Here is a 17,911-nt window from a genome sequence, read left to right as displayed (position 1 = left end):
GAGTCTTCCGGGCCCCGACGGCAGCGGCTCTGGGGCTGCTCCCCGTGAGGCGGGAGGGAGGCAAGGGATGAGAGAAGGGCCGGCGGCCCCGCGGCAGAGCCCCTCTCCCTTCCCCTTCGGCGGATCCGACGTGGCGGGCGCCGCCGGGCAGCGGGGAGCGGCCGTGCCCCTTGCCCTTGGCCCTGCCCCCCCGCCGCGGGGCCTCCAGCTCCTCCCGGGGCACGGGGGTCGGGGCAGGCGTGGGCGCCGCTCCGCCTGGACGTGCAGGGGCTTTGCAAGCGCTCGCTTCCTAGAAGCCTGTCACAAGGGACAGGGCTACACAGACTCCCCCAGGGCAGATGCTTGGCAAGGTGTAAGCAATGCCGAACGCCCCATGGAAGGTTTCTAACTCTTCCCCGTGCTTCAGGCTCCCGAGTGCAGCTGTAAGCTAAGAATATGTAAGGGGGGGGGGGGGCTCTTCGAGCAATTCTTTTGTCAAGGGCAGCTAGCTCCGGGGACGGCAGCCCCGGCTTTGCGGGGAAAACTGTCTGGCGAAGTCGGAAGCGACATCTAAAATAGCTCTAACTCCAGTGGGAGAAAGAGCCTGCCGCCCTTTCTCTTCTGCATGTTTACTCGGAGCTTTTGACAGCACTTTGTCAGCATCATTGTCATCGTTTCTCTCGCATAGCCCTTTCCCCGTGTGCTTGGTGCGGCTCTGTCACACGGCATCCGGAGAAAATAAATCGTTTAAAACCGTGGTAGAGATAGCAGAGAAGTAAGGCTCAGGAGCAGTGCCCGAAGCTGCCCGCCAGCCTCTTTCCTCCCATCCGTGCCCCTCAGCCCACCCGGGGGCCGAGGCGGCCCGAGCCGCCCGATGAGCGGGGCCGGCCCGCGGAGGACTCCGGGGGTGCGGGGCTTGTCCCTGCCCGGCTGATGGGGGCCAAACACCGCGGCGACAAGGATTAACGTCCCGGGGCGCAGCGCTCGGCGAGGGGGCGCCGGCACTTCGGCGGGAGCCGCCTATTGAGATGCAGATTGCGACCCCTGGCCCCGGGGGGACGGGGCCTTTCAGGGAGATGCTAACGGCAGAGCGCAGCAGCCCTTTACCCCTCCGGGGCCGAGGCGGCTGCCGTCGGTGCTGCCCCTCCCGGTGCCCCCCGCCCGGTGCGGGACGAGGGCGGGCTCCCCCCGGGGCAGGTGCCCGGCTGGGGCCGCGGGGGCGGCGGCGAGGAGGCGGCCCCGGATCCCCCCGCGGCCGGGGGCGGGGTGGGGTGGGGGCGCAGCCCCTCCTCCCTGGTGGCTGTTGGGATTTGGAGGAGGGGCCGTGTAGGGAGGGGAGGCGGCGGGCGCGGCGGTGGCTGCGCGGACGGACGGCACATGGCCGGTGGCCGCGGCGAGCCCTGTGCCCGCCCCCCGCCGCCCCGCCGGGGCGCACGGACCCGCGATCCTCCTCCGCGCGGCGCATCCAGGCAGGAAAATCCGGGAGTCTGACTGAACCTGCATTTCCATTAACTCAGCCTCAGCCCCGGCTAATCCGCAGCACTGAAGGCAAGGAGGCTAATTAATGACAAGCTTTTACAGTCAAGACCAGCGATAATTGCTTTGGTGGCCTTTATGATTACAAGATAAAAATGGACCGGGCCTGACATAAGAGCCACTGTGTACACTGCAAGACAGGAGGAAATTAAGAGCTGGCTAGCTGAATACGGAGCAGAAAATTACTAATAGAGGAGAGATAATGAATAGGCCGGCTAGGCATTCATGGGGAAAAATCCATTTTGTTACCACGCGAAATTAGGTGGTGGAAAGGAGTTTGCTAATTGTTCTCGTCTTGTAGCAACCAGGACTGAGGCAGGGGCGTGCTTTTCAATTCATTTCCCTGGTAATTGTGAAAGGGGGAATGCAGGCCAAATGAGTCTTACTGCAATTTGCGCGCCTGGTCTTTTCATTTTCATGTTGCGTTTTTAATTGTTGCTAATATAGGTTATAATGAAGCTAATGAGGGGAAATTATTGTACAACTTTTTAGCACATGGAGACAAGTGAAATGCACTAGAAGGATTCTCTCCTATTGCTGCAAAAATAATAGTAATCTGGAGGAGTTTGGAACTATCGGGGTTTTTTTTAAGCCGCTTCCCTCTACAACAGACAAAAGGAAGGATGGCTACCTACTTTTTTTTTTTCCTGTGTTTTATTTTTCACTAAGAAAAAAAAAAAAACCAATACCGGATTTTCCCTTGCTGCGCCCCTCGCAGCCCCTGGCCCTCGATGCGGAGCGAGCGGGGCGCGGAGCCGCGGGGCGCTCCGCGGTGCTTGCGCGCATCCCGCGGGTCCGCCTCCTCCTCTCGCTAGTTAACTGCGAGCCGCCGAAGGAGGGGGGTACGGAGCGGGGCACGGCAGCGGTCCTGTCCCCGTCCCTGCCCTTCCGTTTGCCTCCCTCCCCGGCCGAAAGTTAGGGCTGCCGGCTGTTCCCCCCGACGTGATCCCCCCTGCGCGCTGCTCCGCGACCGCGCAACTCAGGCGCTGCCTCTCTCTCCTTCCCTGCAGAAAAGCAACGTCCCGCCGCTCGCTCAACGCGGGGAGGAGGCACAGTCCGCGAAATTCCTCCTCCTCACCCTCCTCTCCCTCGCCTGCATCGCCGGGGTCTTGGCGGCGTCGGGGGTCGCCTACTGCCTCCGCCACCGCGCCCACCACCGCCTGAAGGAGAAGCTCTCGGCCCTGGGGGCTGACGCCGGCTCCGATGCGCCCGCTGCTTACCAGGTAAGGAGCGATCTCTCCTCCTCCGGCCCTGCCCCGCTGCCCGGCAGACCCCCGGGGGGGCCCTTCTCGCCTTGGGAGTCGCGGGGGTGGGTTTGTTTCCGACGCTTCTCCCCCGCCCCCGTTCCATTCATAGTCCCGCGGATTCGGTGTAGCAGCTTTTTACTACTGGGTATTAATCTTGGCTATTCTGGTAGCTGCTGTAAATTCTTGCCTAATTAGAAGCATAAAAAAAAATCCCAGCCCTTGTCATTGAAATTCTCAGAAAAATAACATTAATATCCATAATCTGTCACCCCTGCCACTATTAATAACGAAAAATCTTTAACATTTATGAGGAATGGATTGCACGGTTATCTGAAGATGTCTCTCTTTTTGAGTAATCGACTTCTTCAGGGTCTGATATGAAAAGAGCCTTTGACCCGATCTGTTGCCACCTTCTGCCATTATTCAGATAAAATGAAATCTAATGCTGATAGATGGGAGGTAAACCAGGACTGGTTCTAGGAGAACAATGATAGCAGATGTGTACCCAGTAATGCTGGAGGACTGCACTCAGCTTCTTGGAAATAAATCAGAAACCTCGAGCTTTCTCTTTCAGTTTCAAAAGTGTTGGGTGGAGAGACACTGCATCTTCCTGAAGTTTGTTTTAGATCATATGGCACTTATTTCTTGGAGTGTTATTGGTGTGGTAGTGCGTGTGTTATGGTCATACACCACACAGCCCTGGTCTGCTACCCAAAAATATTTGGAGTGTGACCAGGAAAAAGAATCTGAGAATGTGTAAACATTGTCTCTGTAGTATCTCTGCCTATTGTGCACCCACAGGGCCTCGCTAACGGCACTTTTTTGTCAAGTTTTATTTTACTTCCTTGTTCTGCTTAGGATCAGGCATTCTGGCCTTTCTGTATCCTGGAGCTGAGATAGATTTAAATTGGCAGCTGAGAGTATTATGGATATAAACTCATATTTCCTCACAAAGTTTGGGTCTGTCTGTACTTCTTAGATATTAAAGATGTAATGTATTAAGTGTATTTCCACAGGCTGGGTCTAGAGAGAATTAAGTATGGAATAATAAATATGAATGTTTCTGTAACAATTAGTATCTTCAGGAATGGTTTTGGTTTTCACTTTGAAAGAAATGTTTACTTTAAAAAAAAAAATTGGGTCACATCTTTGCATTTAATGACTTCCAAAGCAAGACAGAGTGAGAGCAAGAGCGTTTCCTGTAGACAAAAAAAGGGACTATTCTCTGGGATAAAGTGTGAACAAAACAGTAGTTTATAATTTTTGTTGGCCAGTGAGACTGTGCCCATAAGTATTTTTGTTTGATTTTAATAAGTGACTTGCTGTTGGTTTATTTAAAGCACAGAAGCAATAGGTAGGCTTTTTCTTCCGTTAATTGTGAATACAGGAATTCTTAATTTTTTTGAAAAGCCCTCCAGGTTCCAAAACCACACTTGAAACTGAATTTCTGATAATTAACAGGACAATCTTCCTACTGACAGCTCTAATTAATAGTATCTGTAATTAAAATCGTGCCCTTCCAGCAGGAAAATTGTTTGAATTTCTTGGAGTGACCTTTTTTGCCATTTCTCCTGGGAGTGTAGTGGTTGATATTGATTTTATAATGAGCTCGGTTTGTTTAATAAGAATCTGTAATCCAGACATTAAATGAAATATGTGCTTCCTTTTTTCTTCACAGATTTATATATATTTTAAAATCTTCATATTTAAATCTGAGAGTGACATTTTCTGTTTTGAAAACAACAACAATGCTTCAAGGTTGCTGCTCAGTTTTTTGATAGCAAGACTGTATTAATATTCTTTGTTCCTGACATCTGGGCCTGGTCCTAACCACCTGACTTCTTAAAGAGTTCCACTGGGTTTTCAGGAGAACTGTACTCATGAGTGGGAGGAAAAATGTTTTTCCTTAAAAACAAAGGTTTCTAAGAGCTTGGCTCTCCACTCATGGAAGTATATGGGAATTCTGCCATTTGTTTCAATGGCAGCAGTAGGAAGCCCTAGTATAGGCAGGCAAACTGCTCAGGCAGTTTTGATGCTGCTAAGTAGCATTTTATCAAAATGAATGGCTGTGCCTGGGTCTGTATATAACAAACTATTCACGTGGATTTGAAGAGAAATAGGATTGAGCCCTATTCACATTGTCAGAATCACCTTGCATTGAGCTGTGTTAAGTGTAATGGATATCTGGTGTGATGCATGTTTTGGATAACATCAATTAGGTCTCAGAAGGGCATCTGCTATCTTTTTCCTCATCTTCTCTTGATGCTTGTAGGGGAATAATGTAACCTGTGTAATATGGGGGTAGGAAAGAGGCAGGCAGCTTTCAAAACTGTACCTACTTGGTTCTCCTCTATGTTTCCCAAGTAGCCACTCAGTTAACTTGATGTTTTTTAAAAATATGAAATATATCAGGGCTGCTGCCACTAGGCTTTGAAGCACAGTACTCCAGTGTATTGCTGCTTACAACTGACATGACAGTTCAGTATTTTTTTTTTTTATTTGAAGGGGGAGAAATTGGTTGGTATAAAAGGGCCTGGTGGCCCAATGTGATTCAGAGAGAACACAGAAATATGACTTTGATTCACATGCTTCTCAAAATGTCAGTTGTTTATATCTTCACATAAACAAGACTGACCTAAATTTTCAGCATTTAGTAGAAGCATTTTTCATCCTAACCCGGTTTAGCCAGGGGAGTTCATTCAGGGTTTTACTCCTTCCTTACTTGTCCTGTGAACTTGGAAGAGTTTTTTCCCATGGCTGTTTATTGGCGGGGCTTGGGGTTTTTTTCCTTCCCTTTCTGGTTTGTGCAGTGAAATGCCATCTTGAGAAGGGAAAAACAGACAAACCATATTATCAAGGAAATAGCAGGTTGGCTGCTAAGTCTCCCCCCATACTGGAGGCGTAGCACTTGTCATGTAACATCACCCTCCCTCAGGCACGAGCACTCCTTACACTTAGCTACTAACACAAGTATTTCTTGTGTAACTGTGTGAAGAGGGCAGGACAACCAGTACTGGATAAAAGTTGAAGCAGGCAAATTAAATCGCTGCAGTGCTCCTGATAAGCTGCCAAACCTGGTTATTCAGGTGTTGGGGTAAGGCAAGCAGCTGGCCCTCAACGTGTTGAGGTAGAGAAACCCTATTGAAAGATGAAGTAACAGGAGGAAGAATAGATACACAATTGAAACTTCACTTATCTTTGAATCACTTAAACAACAAAATTACAGGCTGGTTTAATTAGACAGTAGCTGAGGAGCTTTTCAAAATTAATAGAAATAGTGTGTCTTGTAAAATGTTATGTTTTATCCCTAAAGGCGGACAGTTTTTGTGTCTCTCACAAACACATCTCCTGTCCTTTCAAAGCACACGTGGAATGATTAGATAAGTCAGTGTTAGCATTCAGGGATGACTAAAAAGAGGCTCTTGGTGCCTCTGCGGAGCTCCCGCGCATGCGCGCGCCTGCACCCCTGCTTTTAATTGTTGCTGGCATTGCTTTGATCTTCTTTGAAAAGCAAGTTTAGCATTCTGCAAGCCCACTCTCTGGTCCAGGAGATTAGGGCAGAAGCGTTTTAGGAATTTTCAGCAGACGCTCTTTGATTTATTTCACAACACTGAGCAGATTTTCTTCATGCACTTTGAAGACTTTAGAACATAACCCAGAGAAAAACGGGCATTCAGGCATCAGGAGCAGGCAGCAAACAGGGCCACTAAGTGCACATCTTACTTGTCACTGCTCCCATTAGCGAGCAATTTATTAATGTAATGAGTGTGTGGTAGTGACTGCTACGATTTAGGGATGCTCTGTTTGATTCAGGGTGATGTATTTGTGAGTCCAGCTGAACCCTGGCTTTTGACCCCTGTGTGGGGAGTGCTGGGGGTGTGCATGTTAAATCATCAACATATTTTATACTTTGCACTGCAGAACTTTCCTATGAGCATGGTCTTCTGCATCACTGAAAATGCTCAGCAAAACCTTGCCCATAATGGAATTAAAAGGCAAAAGTTAAAATGCTCTGAAGCTGGCTTTAGCAAGCTTGCATTTTAATATTTTATGTCAGTAACATTCTTTTTAATTTTCCTTCATCTCAAAAGAACTTCCTTTGAAAAGTGAGGAGGAGAAGACCAAACAGTTTACAATGAAGTTCTTTATTAAACTGCCTGAAGTATTCAAGGTTACATGCAGATGGATTACATCATCAGCTGTTTTAAAAACTTGTCCAATTATCTTGATTTGGCAGGCATATAATTGTAAATTATATGTTAAATTCTACATTATTACATGTATTGTATTATGTATAAATTATATATTCCTTTGTCAAATACAGTCTTATTAATTACATTATCCTGCTGGATTCAAAGCCCCTAGGAACTTCTCCATGCTCTTTATCGATTTGATCCCGCTGGTATTTTTTATTAGAGATGTTAAGAAAACACTATTTGCAACAATTACAATAAATATTTTGCTGCAAATATTTTAAAAGACTCCAACTGCAAGAATCTGCTGGAAACAAACCCTCTACTTAACCATCATGCATGGTTTGTGTGTTTAAATACAGATAACTCATTACCTCTATTGTGGCTTAATATTTTACACTCTAGACTGAATTTCAAAAGCAAACTTGTTATTATAATATTAGACCTTAATGTTATAGTAATACTGTATATCAACTCCTTAGAAACTGGAAATTTGTGGACTAAGTGCAATGGGGGGGGGAGGGGGAAAGGAAAATTTTGCTGTTCTTATTTATCAAGTTGTCAGTAATACTCCAGTTAACATCACCTTTAGTACCAAGGGAAGCTGGTAAACTGAGGATAATTTGTACCACAAAGTATTACCTTTTACCTTTATATCACCTAATTTTCAAGGACCCTCCTACACTTAAGCACAAAAGATATCACTGAGGATGAGGTTATTCAGTACATGAGTATTTAGTAAACATTTCAGCAGGAATACATTTTGTAAGGATTTTGGATAGATGAAAATTTTGCCTTAAGGCAGAATGCTGTGAAGGGCTTGCTTGTGTTCTCTACTGGGAAAACAAAGGGCATAATGCATTTTTAATCTTTTCTTTTCCTGTGTCCTTATTTAAAGAGGCAAAAAGAGATCATCTTTTGTGACTATGTAAAGCTACAGGACAAGCTGCAATTTTTTGTGATAAAGCATATATGGCATGGTATATGAATTAGAAGAGTTGTTCTTGTCCATTTAAGTCTGCTTATTGTGTATTATGTGAACAATTTTGTCTCTCTTTGATTGGCATTTTGTCTCAGAATAAAGTCTCAGGAACCTGCAGATACTTTGTACGTACAGTAGTTACATAAACCACTGTACTTTAAGTTGAGACAGTTTTCACAGTGTACAAAATATGTGTGACTACGCAGAATTCACAGTAGTCACACAGAGCAGTTCTGGGAGAGGAGAAAAAGAAGGGAGTGTTTCAAGGTGATTAGAAGAAGAGTTTGCCTTATGTTTAAACACTTCCTTGAAGTCAGACAAGTCAAAGCAGAATGAAGCAAAACAGGATGTGTATAAATCTGGATTTAACTTTTAGTCAATTTTTTATCTGATTAGTGTTCAGAGCTGTCCTCCATTCCTGTGGTGCAGTGGACTCTGCTTTTCACCAACCTTCCTTCCTGTGGTAGCCATAAAATTGAGTTAAATGGTAGCAGTGTTGAAAATAGCATTCCAAAATACTATATGAATTTATAAATCAGCAGTAATTTATCAAACTTGCTTGGTCAATGAATCAGGATACAAATAAATAGGGGTGTATTCGTTAACACAGCATTTAAAATGAACTTCAAAAAATACAGCTCAATGAGAAATGCCCATCTTAGGAGCTGGAGCTTGATGGCTGAGATTTCAGAGGGCACTCCTGGAAGTCTTTATTTGAGCCTGTGGTGTGTGTCTCAAGGAGCAGGGCTCACCTGCCACCTCCTGTCCCTGCTCTGCCCCTCTGCTCCAGCACACCCAGCCTGGCTGAGGGGCAGCCCTGGGGGAACCACACAGGCCATAGGAAAGGGTCTTGCTGGGCTTTTACTGATGGCTCTCCTCCAGCCTTTTCCTGTCTGCATGAATGACTTCTGTGAATTACTCTGTGTTGGGCAAATGGACTAGCTCTTAAGTGGACTAGCTGCAGCAGTGGCAGTGCAGCAACACCTCGGAGTAAAATACTCCTTACATTAGAGTGAGCAGGTGAGAGAAAGGGTTTTTTGCAGGTGTGGAAGGAAAATGAGCATGTATGCAAGTCCTGGAGTGCTTGGATGAGAAGGTGCCATGCAGGTCTACATTTTCATTCAAAAACTATTTTTTCAAGTAGTTGTCCATTTTTCTGCAAAAAAGTGGCAAAGAGAAGGTGATGCTGACCCTCTCCTCTTAGCCAACTTTGTTTATTTTTCAAAACTATGATGCTTGAGCTTGGTGTTTAGTGAAACAAGGACAAACGTGCCCCAGGCATCCTGCAGGATAATTTCTGTGTATCTAGGATGTAAGAAAATGCTAAGTAAAAATAGTAGGAGGCAAAATTAAGTTAGTGACTCATTTTAATTACTGGGAAATCCAGAGTCCTTACCCAAACAGGCATTTCTTAGAAAATGTGCTGGAGGTGCTCTGGACTTGCAGGCTTCATCTCGCCTGGTAAATTAAACCAGTAAATATTTTGAATGGCCCTGGCACCGTTTCAGGTCATGCCACCCAACTTTCCCCAGTTTCTTAGCAGAGTAAGCACAAAGAAAGAAAAATTCACTCAATAGGCAGTTTTATTAATAATTTGGCTGTAGCCACCTGGTTTTAGAGGGTGAGAATTGCTTCTGCTTTATCTGCCCCAACTTCCTGGACCACCAAGGTCCAGGCTCCTGCTCCCAGGGATCCAGCTGCTGAGCATTCTGCTCCTGCTTCAGAGCCCCTTTCCTGTGGTGCCACAGGCTGTTTGCCAGCTGAGCGTGGGCTGGTTCTGGATAAGTACAATGGATTGTCTCCCCCTGGTAAATTGATTATGTCCCAGAGCCTGTATGTTATAAAGAAGCCAAAGATAACCACAGCCTTGCCTAATGGGCTGGAGAGTATTTGATTTGCAGTCCCGGGCCGTACATCATCTCAAGTGTCCCGATTTCTTTCTGGAATAACTATACTGTCTTCAATGGCTTCCCCCCCACCCCACCATGTAATGTAGAGGATAATCAGGCCTGTCTTTCCTACACACTTCTACCCTTTTTTCTGTTTTAGGATTTTCCTTTTTTCTTTTGCAGCATCTCTGTTATCACGTTTCAGATTTGACACATTCTTCTATTGTGTGTTCTCTGAATGCTCAGCAGCTAACACTGCAATCTGGCTTGCTGATCCTTTCATTTTCCTCCAGAGTGCTGCGCTAGAAGGAAAAGAATAAAAAGAATACATTTTTGAAAGTTTTTAACTGGAAAGTTTTGGTTTTTTTTTTTGGTGGCATAAATGGATAAATCTTATACCAGGGCCTTTGGAAGGGAGTAGAAATAATTTTGTGTAAATAAGGAACTGTGGTAGCTGATGTTTGTCAGTTCTTGTAGGACCATGTTGCCTGCGAGCAGGAACAGGTTGCAGTTGATTCTCTGAAGTCTGTAAGGTATATAAAAACATTCTTCCTACTGCTTTCTTGTTGGTACATCTGTTCCTCCTGCACACCAGTCTCCCAGGGTGGGCAGGCAAAGGGAAGAGGGACAGGAATTCTGCATCGCTTCCTTTCTCCTTCTCCACGTGTGCAGGGAAGCTGTGCTGTGCTTGGCCCTGTGGGCAGAGCAGGGCTGTGTCCTGCCCACACCACCAACATCCTACCTCCAGGATCTCTTGTTCCTCCTGCACTGAGTGTTTGTGCTTCACCTTTGGGAAGGGTTTGAGGCTGACTGCAGCCACCTGAGGTTTTACCTTGCAAGCCCATACAGATTTGGCTGCGTCGTGGGACAGATGGACAAAAGTGAGCCTCAAATCCTCCTCTTTCCTCTGCCTGCAGCCCTGGAGGGACTCTTGTAGGGATGTTGCCAAGTGGAATATTCAGAGTGACTGATAGTTTTGCTGGTTCTATTGTGATATAAGCTATAAGACAAGTTTGGGTAGAGCAGGCTGCAGCTCTCCTAGGGCTGTGCTCTCCAGTCTTCTTAAGGGCACAAGTGAGAGGTGTCATCCCAAACAGCCTAGTGACATGTGAGGGCAAGGAGATCCATGGAAGGCCTGTGTGCTGAGCTACAACAAGTCAGACATTGAAGATTGGCTGGACAAGAGGCCCAATTTCATTTCTCTTAACAGAGAAAAAGGTCCAGCTCCAGGGATGGGGGCCTTCTATCCAAGATATTTTCTTTCTCTTGTAATTTCATGCACAACAGAGGTCTAAATTTGTACAGTTCTTTAAACCACTAGAAAAAGACAATCTGAGTGATTTAATGTACACCAGCAAGACATGATAAGGGACTGAGACAGCTCACCTGACTTCTTTGTTCTGTGTTTTTTTTGCTGTGACATGTTCTAAGCTGTCAGTGTTGCCCCTGTACTTTAATTCATTTGGGGCATTCCTGCAGCTCTTCTCCTTCTGGTTCAGGTTTGCAGCTTTCAGTTTTTATCACTTGTATTCTTAGCAAACAACCAAATGAAGACTGAAGAAGGGAGACTATAAAAGGATGTTCCTGAAAGTTAAATCCCTCAAAGAAACAAAATTAATTTGGAGGATGAGAGACAATAGCTTTTGAATAAGAGAAAATCAAATTTAGTGTAAGTGGCTTATCCAAAGGAGAAAATCCGTAAGGTTTTCTCTAGCTTTGTTGACCAGTTTCTGTACCTCTTGCTAAAGACAAACAAGTGATGTTTTATTGATGGTTGTTTGGGATGGCTGCATTCTGAACAAGCACAGATTTTGACCAGGGCCATAGTTTTTTAAAAATTTTTAATCTTTCATACAGATAAAACCCTGTTGAATTTCAGTGCAGTTTTTATTTTTCTGTTTTCCTGTCTAGCTGACATAGTTGCAGGCTTCTTGATGATTCCAGCATTTTCCTTTTATATGGGATGGCTGTTGTTTTGCCGAACCATGTTCTGGCAGCCACTCAAGAGATCTCAGAAAGGGCTGATCTTGCTCTCCAAAGTGAGAACAGCTCAACATTATCCTGATAAAACTCACTTTTGGTATTGAGATTACATGCTTAGCTTGGCTGATTACAATCGCTAGTTTCCCCCCATCGAGTGTTGCCTGGCTTGGGGAGCCAAGGAGCCTCCATGCAGGTTGGGGGCTTGTCCTTGGTCCCTCTGACAGCAGCAGAGGTGCCTGGTTTGAGGTGGGCTGCACTGCAGCCCTAAGGACCAACACCCCCCATTTTCTGGTACTGCTGCTCTCTACACCCCCCTGCTCTTCAGAAGTGTATCGGGGAGATTATGCCCATGTTGGAGACATACTGATCTTCCCCACTGCTAAGAAAAGAACAAGGGAAAGGTGAAAAAGTAGAATTTGCTATGTTGATGCCTTTCTGACAGCACGGGGAAAAGAAACTTGGATTTTACCATTTTTCAGCTTCTCAACTGGAGTTCATTCTGGCTTTCTGGGAAAGAAAAATGCCTCGAATGGAGCGATTTGCTGGAAGAGGTTTTGCTGCAGTGACTCACAGCACAAGGTGCCAGTGGCTGGTTATTTACATCAAATAGAAGGAGAAATGTGATGGAGCTGAATGTATTTTTGGAAGCAAAACAATGAACACATATAAATTTATCTAATATAGGGAAATTATGTCATACATCTCCCTCTGTACTGTGCAGTAGCAGCATGTATAGTAACATGGGAATTTGAGCATGTAAATTCTGTGTATTGTGACCCCGCAAGAACAAAATAAAGAACTGCGTTTCCTAGTTAACCTCACTGGAAAGCACTTGGGTGTGAAGTTAAAACATACATAAGGGTTGCCTAGCAAGCTCTTCCAAATTTCATCTTCTTTTTGGAGGTCTGAGTCAACCCAATTGCTCTCCAGGCATTGTTAACTAAGAATTCTGTTTGCTTCTTTGAGGGCTTTAGAAGTTAATTAAGGATAAATCAATGCTCGAGGCTTCTGTGAGTGCTGGTCAATCCATTGCCGAAGGGACAATGCAGAAATGGAGGGGCAAGGAAAAGCTGACAAGAATGATTAAGGGCATGGAAAATTCATATGAAGAGAGATTGAAAAGACAGATTATTTCTTCTAAAACAGTAACAAGTAGTAGTATAGAAAAGAAAAAAAAAATGTATAAAATGAGAAATTGAAGAAAGAGTGAAACTTTTATTCTGTCTTTGGCCACCAGGACAAAGATTTTCAGTTATATTATGTATATAAAATAAAAGACTAATATAAGAAAAGCTATCAGCAGAATACAACTGCCACAAGCAACACTTTCTACACTTTCTGCAGAATGTTGTTGATGCACAAGTTGTTAGCAGGAATCTCAAAAACCAAAGGAGCCACATGAGAAAAAAAATTCTGTGATAAAAGACCTAATAATGTTTTAGGAGATGCCTGTAGCTTCATGCCCCAGGTCTTCAAATAATCCAAATATGAGTGTGACCATTTAAGAAATGGACCTACTTAGAACTTGTCCTCCTGTGCTGTTCCTGTTGTGCATCTTGCAGACAAACTGTGCTTGGTGGAGAGGTCCAAGGGAGAGTAGTGACCCCCTGTGCTTGTATGGGTTGGGAAAAGAAAATGCAGAATCTCAGTAATGGCCAGGGAAGTCCTTTTATTTGAATGAAGACACACACTAACCCCTTGCTGCTGCTGCAGGGTATTTAGTGGAACCGGTGCCGTGGGACAGGTCAGGGACAGTGGAGAGGGCTGCAGGTCTCTTCTGGCCAGGCACTCTCAGGGCACAGCCCTGATCCAGCTGTACACAGGTGTACAGAGAAACACAGGAGAGCACAAGAAAAATTGTGCATTTTTGCTGCTGTTGCTGTCCTCTCCAAAATATGAGGTCTCTGTATGTCTGACCATCAGTACCAAGTATTAAATCCCTGTTAGTTTGTCCAGTATTTTCTATGACACCAATACAATGAGAGTGTAGAAATATTGACCATTTTTAATCCTTGAAGACTTTTGTCATGTGTGATAGAAAGAATGTCTGTACTCAGAGACATGAGGAAACTCATACATACTATTTGTTCCCATAGTTTAATAGGGTTTCTCTGTATTACCAAAGATTTGGCTTTTAATAACCTACCGTGACTTAGTAGCGACTTTGTTCCTTATAGATCCTTTTTTAACACTTGTGCACTAAATTTGCATTTGGTCTTCCCAGCAGAGCTGATGAGGGATTTAATTTTTTTTCAGTGAAGAGTGGGTGACAAGCAGTGAGTTTAGTTTTCGAATCAGGAGGGGGTAATGACTGGCAATTTTGACTGTCATGATAGATGGTGTTGTAAAAAAAGTTCGACACTGATGGCCATCTTTGGTAAATACTTCCTTTATCCTGGCATCACCTCTGGTGTACGTCTGCCTTCTGTGGAGAAAAAAAAAGTATTTGGGGGTTTTAGAAGTTTTAGAATTTCTTTTCCCATTTCTCTGACTGCTTTTAGAAACTCTGTTACCATGAATGCAGTTACACAGATTTAGGGAGAAGCAATACTAGTCTTTGCAGTGGGGTAGAATAACATTTTTAGACACAAACTAGTGGCTATTTTGTTTCTCTCCAGGCTGGAAGTGCTCACTGATTCCTACTGGCGGCTGGAATTCTTATTTCTAGCAGAAATGATCTTCCATTTTCAGTCCTGCAGGGCAATAAAATAGTGGACTACACAGCCTTAATGTATAGCTTTCCTGAGAAACTACAGCTGTCTTGGGACTGCATTTTTTGCCTACTTTGGGCCCCAGGCAGCTATAAATGCTGGGAGTGAGAAAGGAAACATTTGTGGCAGTTATCTTTAAGAGCACTGGCATCTGCTGGAAGCTGGTCTTTGGGTGGGTTAGACAAAAGCAAAATACACGATGGATTTACACGTGGTTCTGCATGGCCTTTCAGGTTAATTCAATTGTTGCTATGGTTTATTTGTAACCCATACTGTGCTGTGTGGCTCTCACTGTTCTAGTGGGGAATTTTCTGTGCCAATTCATATTAAGGAGCAGCTGTGCCCTCATGAGCACGTATTAGGGTTAGTTAAGATGAACAAAACACGGCAAAGGTGAAGTTTGTTTTGCGTGTTATGTTTTCTCTCTGGTTACTCCTTTAAGAAATCTTTTCCTCTTCCAGATTCATACTTGCCATATACTCATATACTTGTGAAACATTACATGCAGGCACAGCTGAAATGTGGGAAATGCAATTTAGAAACCAGCACTGGTTGAAACCACTTTTTATGTGGCAGGTAGGTCAATGTGATATACCATCACTTCCAGAATTGCAGTTGTCTGAACTGCAAGGCCAGTAAAACTCTGACAACCTGAGAAAAAAAATTCAGTGCTTTTACACCAATAGATCTCAGGTGACTTCAGGTACACAGTTTGCAGATATATCCTATTCTAAACACACACTGATTTCCTTGGAGTCATCCAGGAAATTTTAAATTCTTTAGATTCTTCGGGAAGCTACCATGATGTCATCATGCAATGGAGATACTCTTCCAAATCAGTCTAAAGAATCACAGTCTTTCTTTGTGTATCTCCTGTTTGTGAAGACCAGGGTGCTGGAGTCCTGTTTAGTCAGCATCTGTTTCACAAAACTTTTAGAAATAAAGGCTCTAAACTGTCATACTCATGCAGTCCCACTCATTGGTCTTTTGTGTTTTTGTATAGGAAAACATTCCCCAGCTGAGTAATCTAAACATGGTCTTCAAATTTCACTGACCCTGTGGAAAGCAGTATTATCCCCAAAGATACCTGTGCTTTCCCAGCATGGATTGCAGGGCAATATTATCATTATTTCTGAGAAATATCATTAGACCTATGCTGTCATGTCTTCCTTGGCAATGTGAGCCATGTAGGAGATATCTGCTTCCTTCAGGAGCTTCTGGACTATTCGGATTGCTTCATCATTGATGAGAGGTTGCTGAAAGAATGAAAGAAAAACTATATCCTCAAGCTGTATTGCATAGATGGGATCTTTGGTTCTGTGAAATTTTTATGTCCGCTGGACACCTGGAGATGTGTACAAGACCATGATGGCTTTCCATTCAATTTGGTAGGATAAGACTGTGCAAATGTTTGAATTTAAAGAGAGAGAATAAAACAAAGAAATCAAAGAAATTTAAAAAAAAAAAGGAAAAGTCATTTTTCATTTAAACTTAGCCATGTTTTCTTTGCCTTTCCCTTTCTTCATGGCCTTGACTTTTCTGGGGAAAGGGGAATCATAATGACATGAGTCATCACCAGGAAACACACACAATGCTAAAAGTAATTGAAATTCTAGGTTTCACAGGCCACAATCAAAATTGAGGTTTTCTTAGGAGAATGATTCTCAAGCCTGTATTTGGCTGTGATGCTCTCAAAAAGAAAAAGCATCCCTGGGTTTTAGATAATTTAAAAATCAAGCAAAGTAATCCCCCCCTGTCCCAAGGTTCAGAGTTATATTCAGATATACTGAGTGTGGTACAAGAGGGCAGATAGTGAACTGAACTGGACACATGAAGGCTGCATTGACAGTCAAAGAAATTTATTTTGCTTTCTTCTTTTTTCTTTCTTTTTTTTTTGTTTCCATTCCTCCCAAGATCTATCACATACAAGTCTAGATAAAAATGAATTGTCCAGAGTATGGATGTGTAATGATATGTTTGATGCTGTGTCTTTCAAAATATTACTCTCAATCATTTTTCAATATATCCCTTTATCCCTTTTCTGAAGGGACACAGATATCAGATATAGTTGCCTTTTCTGAGAAGGATAGAAAATATACATGCAAATATTCCATGTATGTAAACAGCTCTTTTATCCCTGGACAAAAAGTATGCTAAAATCAAGCTAAATATTGAAAGTATATTTCAATAACTCAAAAATAAATGGTAATAAAGCTGTAATTATCCCCAAAGCTACAAATACAGTAAATAAGTTAAATTTATAACACCTGAAAGATTATCAAGTATGCAAAAGCAAAACAAAGGCAGCCAAATGACTTTAGCTTCACCCTGTAGTAACACTAAGCAAATTTAGTTAGAGAATAATGATGTTTATAGTCCTAGATCCATTTGTTAAAAAAAAAAAGCTTATCTTCTTTTTTCATTTTTTAAATCTTATTGTGTTATGACTGCATCCATTGCAGAACAGTGAAATCTAGGCTGTATGTGCAGACCTCAGCTCATCCTGTGAATAATACCTTGAAAAGGAGAATGAGACTTTTGTTGAATTAAATGTATTAAAGCTGAGGGGGAAAAAAAGGCATTTTAAAGGTCTTATTCCTCCATACCTAGCATATAGATTACATATATTCTTAATCTTCATTATACATTTTATTAAAAGGTGTAGTCTTGAATAATTTAGAATTAAGTGTCAGCATTTTAATTTAAAATATCTCTGAAATATGTTCATTTCACAAAAAATTAACACAGTGTTCTTGTGATCATGCCTGCTTAAGCAGATTTGTTTCTTGATTGATAGAATATTAGGCAGGTCAGGTTGGAAAGGCTTGGTGTACACTCAGCTATCACTTTTAATAAACAGTAATTTCTTTGTTTAGCGTCTCTGCATTTTCTTAATAATTATCCATGGAAAGCTTTATTCTCTCTTATATTTTGCTAATTCTAAAATAATTTTGCTACACTTGTTTCTGGACTAACTCAAGTGGCTTCTGTTTTAATTTGCTAAACAAAAAATTCTTTAAAGTGTGGAAATGTTAGTCCTATTTCCTGGACTTAATTTTTTGTTTTGTGCAAATTTTAGGATCTGTTACAAAATCTATTATTTTCATTAATATATAGTAATGAAATTATGTTTCTTTTTTAAATAAACTGTAAAGTTGACATTTCCCTCAGATCCTAGATCTCCTGTTAGTCAGATCTGAGGTGACAGTGGCTGGGAAAGAAGAGCAGTGTTTTAGATGCAAAGCTATTTTTGTTTGCTTTGGACTGAACATTTCTCATGCTCCTGGTACCAGCTAGAAGAGAATGATTCAGGTGCCATCATCACTGGCTGGACTTGGAATACCTGAAGGTATTGCTTAGAGAATTTGCATTAAGTATTTGCAGCATCCTC

At 43.2% G+C, this 17,911-nt stretch overlaps 1 protein-coding gene across 2 annotated transcripts in view; it reads left to right on the top strand.

Annotated features, from left to right (window-relative positions):
- The window catches only part of PTPRN2 (protein tyrosine phosphatase receptor type N2), a 636,599-nt gene that overhangs the window by 527,250 nt on the left and 91,438 nt on the right, over positions 1–17,911 (top strand). For both annotated transcript variants that reach the window (XM_030971071.1, XM_030971072.1), the window contains one exon: positions 2,526–2,738. In XM_030971071.1, coding sequence (XP_030826931.1) covers positions 2,526–2,738 — 213 coding nt within the window. The remainder of the gene's footprint in view (positions 1–2,525; positions 2,739–17,911) is intronic.

This window comes from Camarhynchus parvulus, chromosome 2 (assembly GCF_901933205.1).
Source record: "Camarhynchus parvulus chromosome 2, STF_HiC, whole genome shotgun sequence".
In the NCBI taxonomy this organism is placed as follows: domain Eukaryota; kingdom Metazoa; phylum Chordata; class Aves; order Passeriformes; family Thraupidae; genus Camarhynchus; species Camarhynchus parvulus.
The sequence above is the reverse complement of the archived record's forward strand: the minus strand, read 5'-3'. Positions and strand labels throughout refer to the sequence as shown.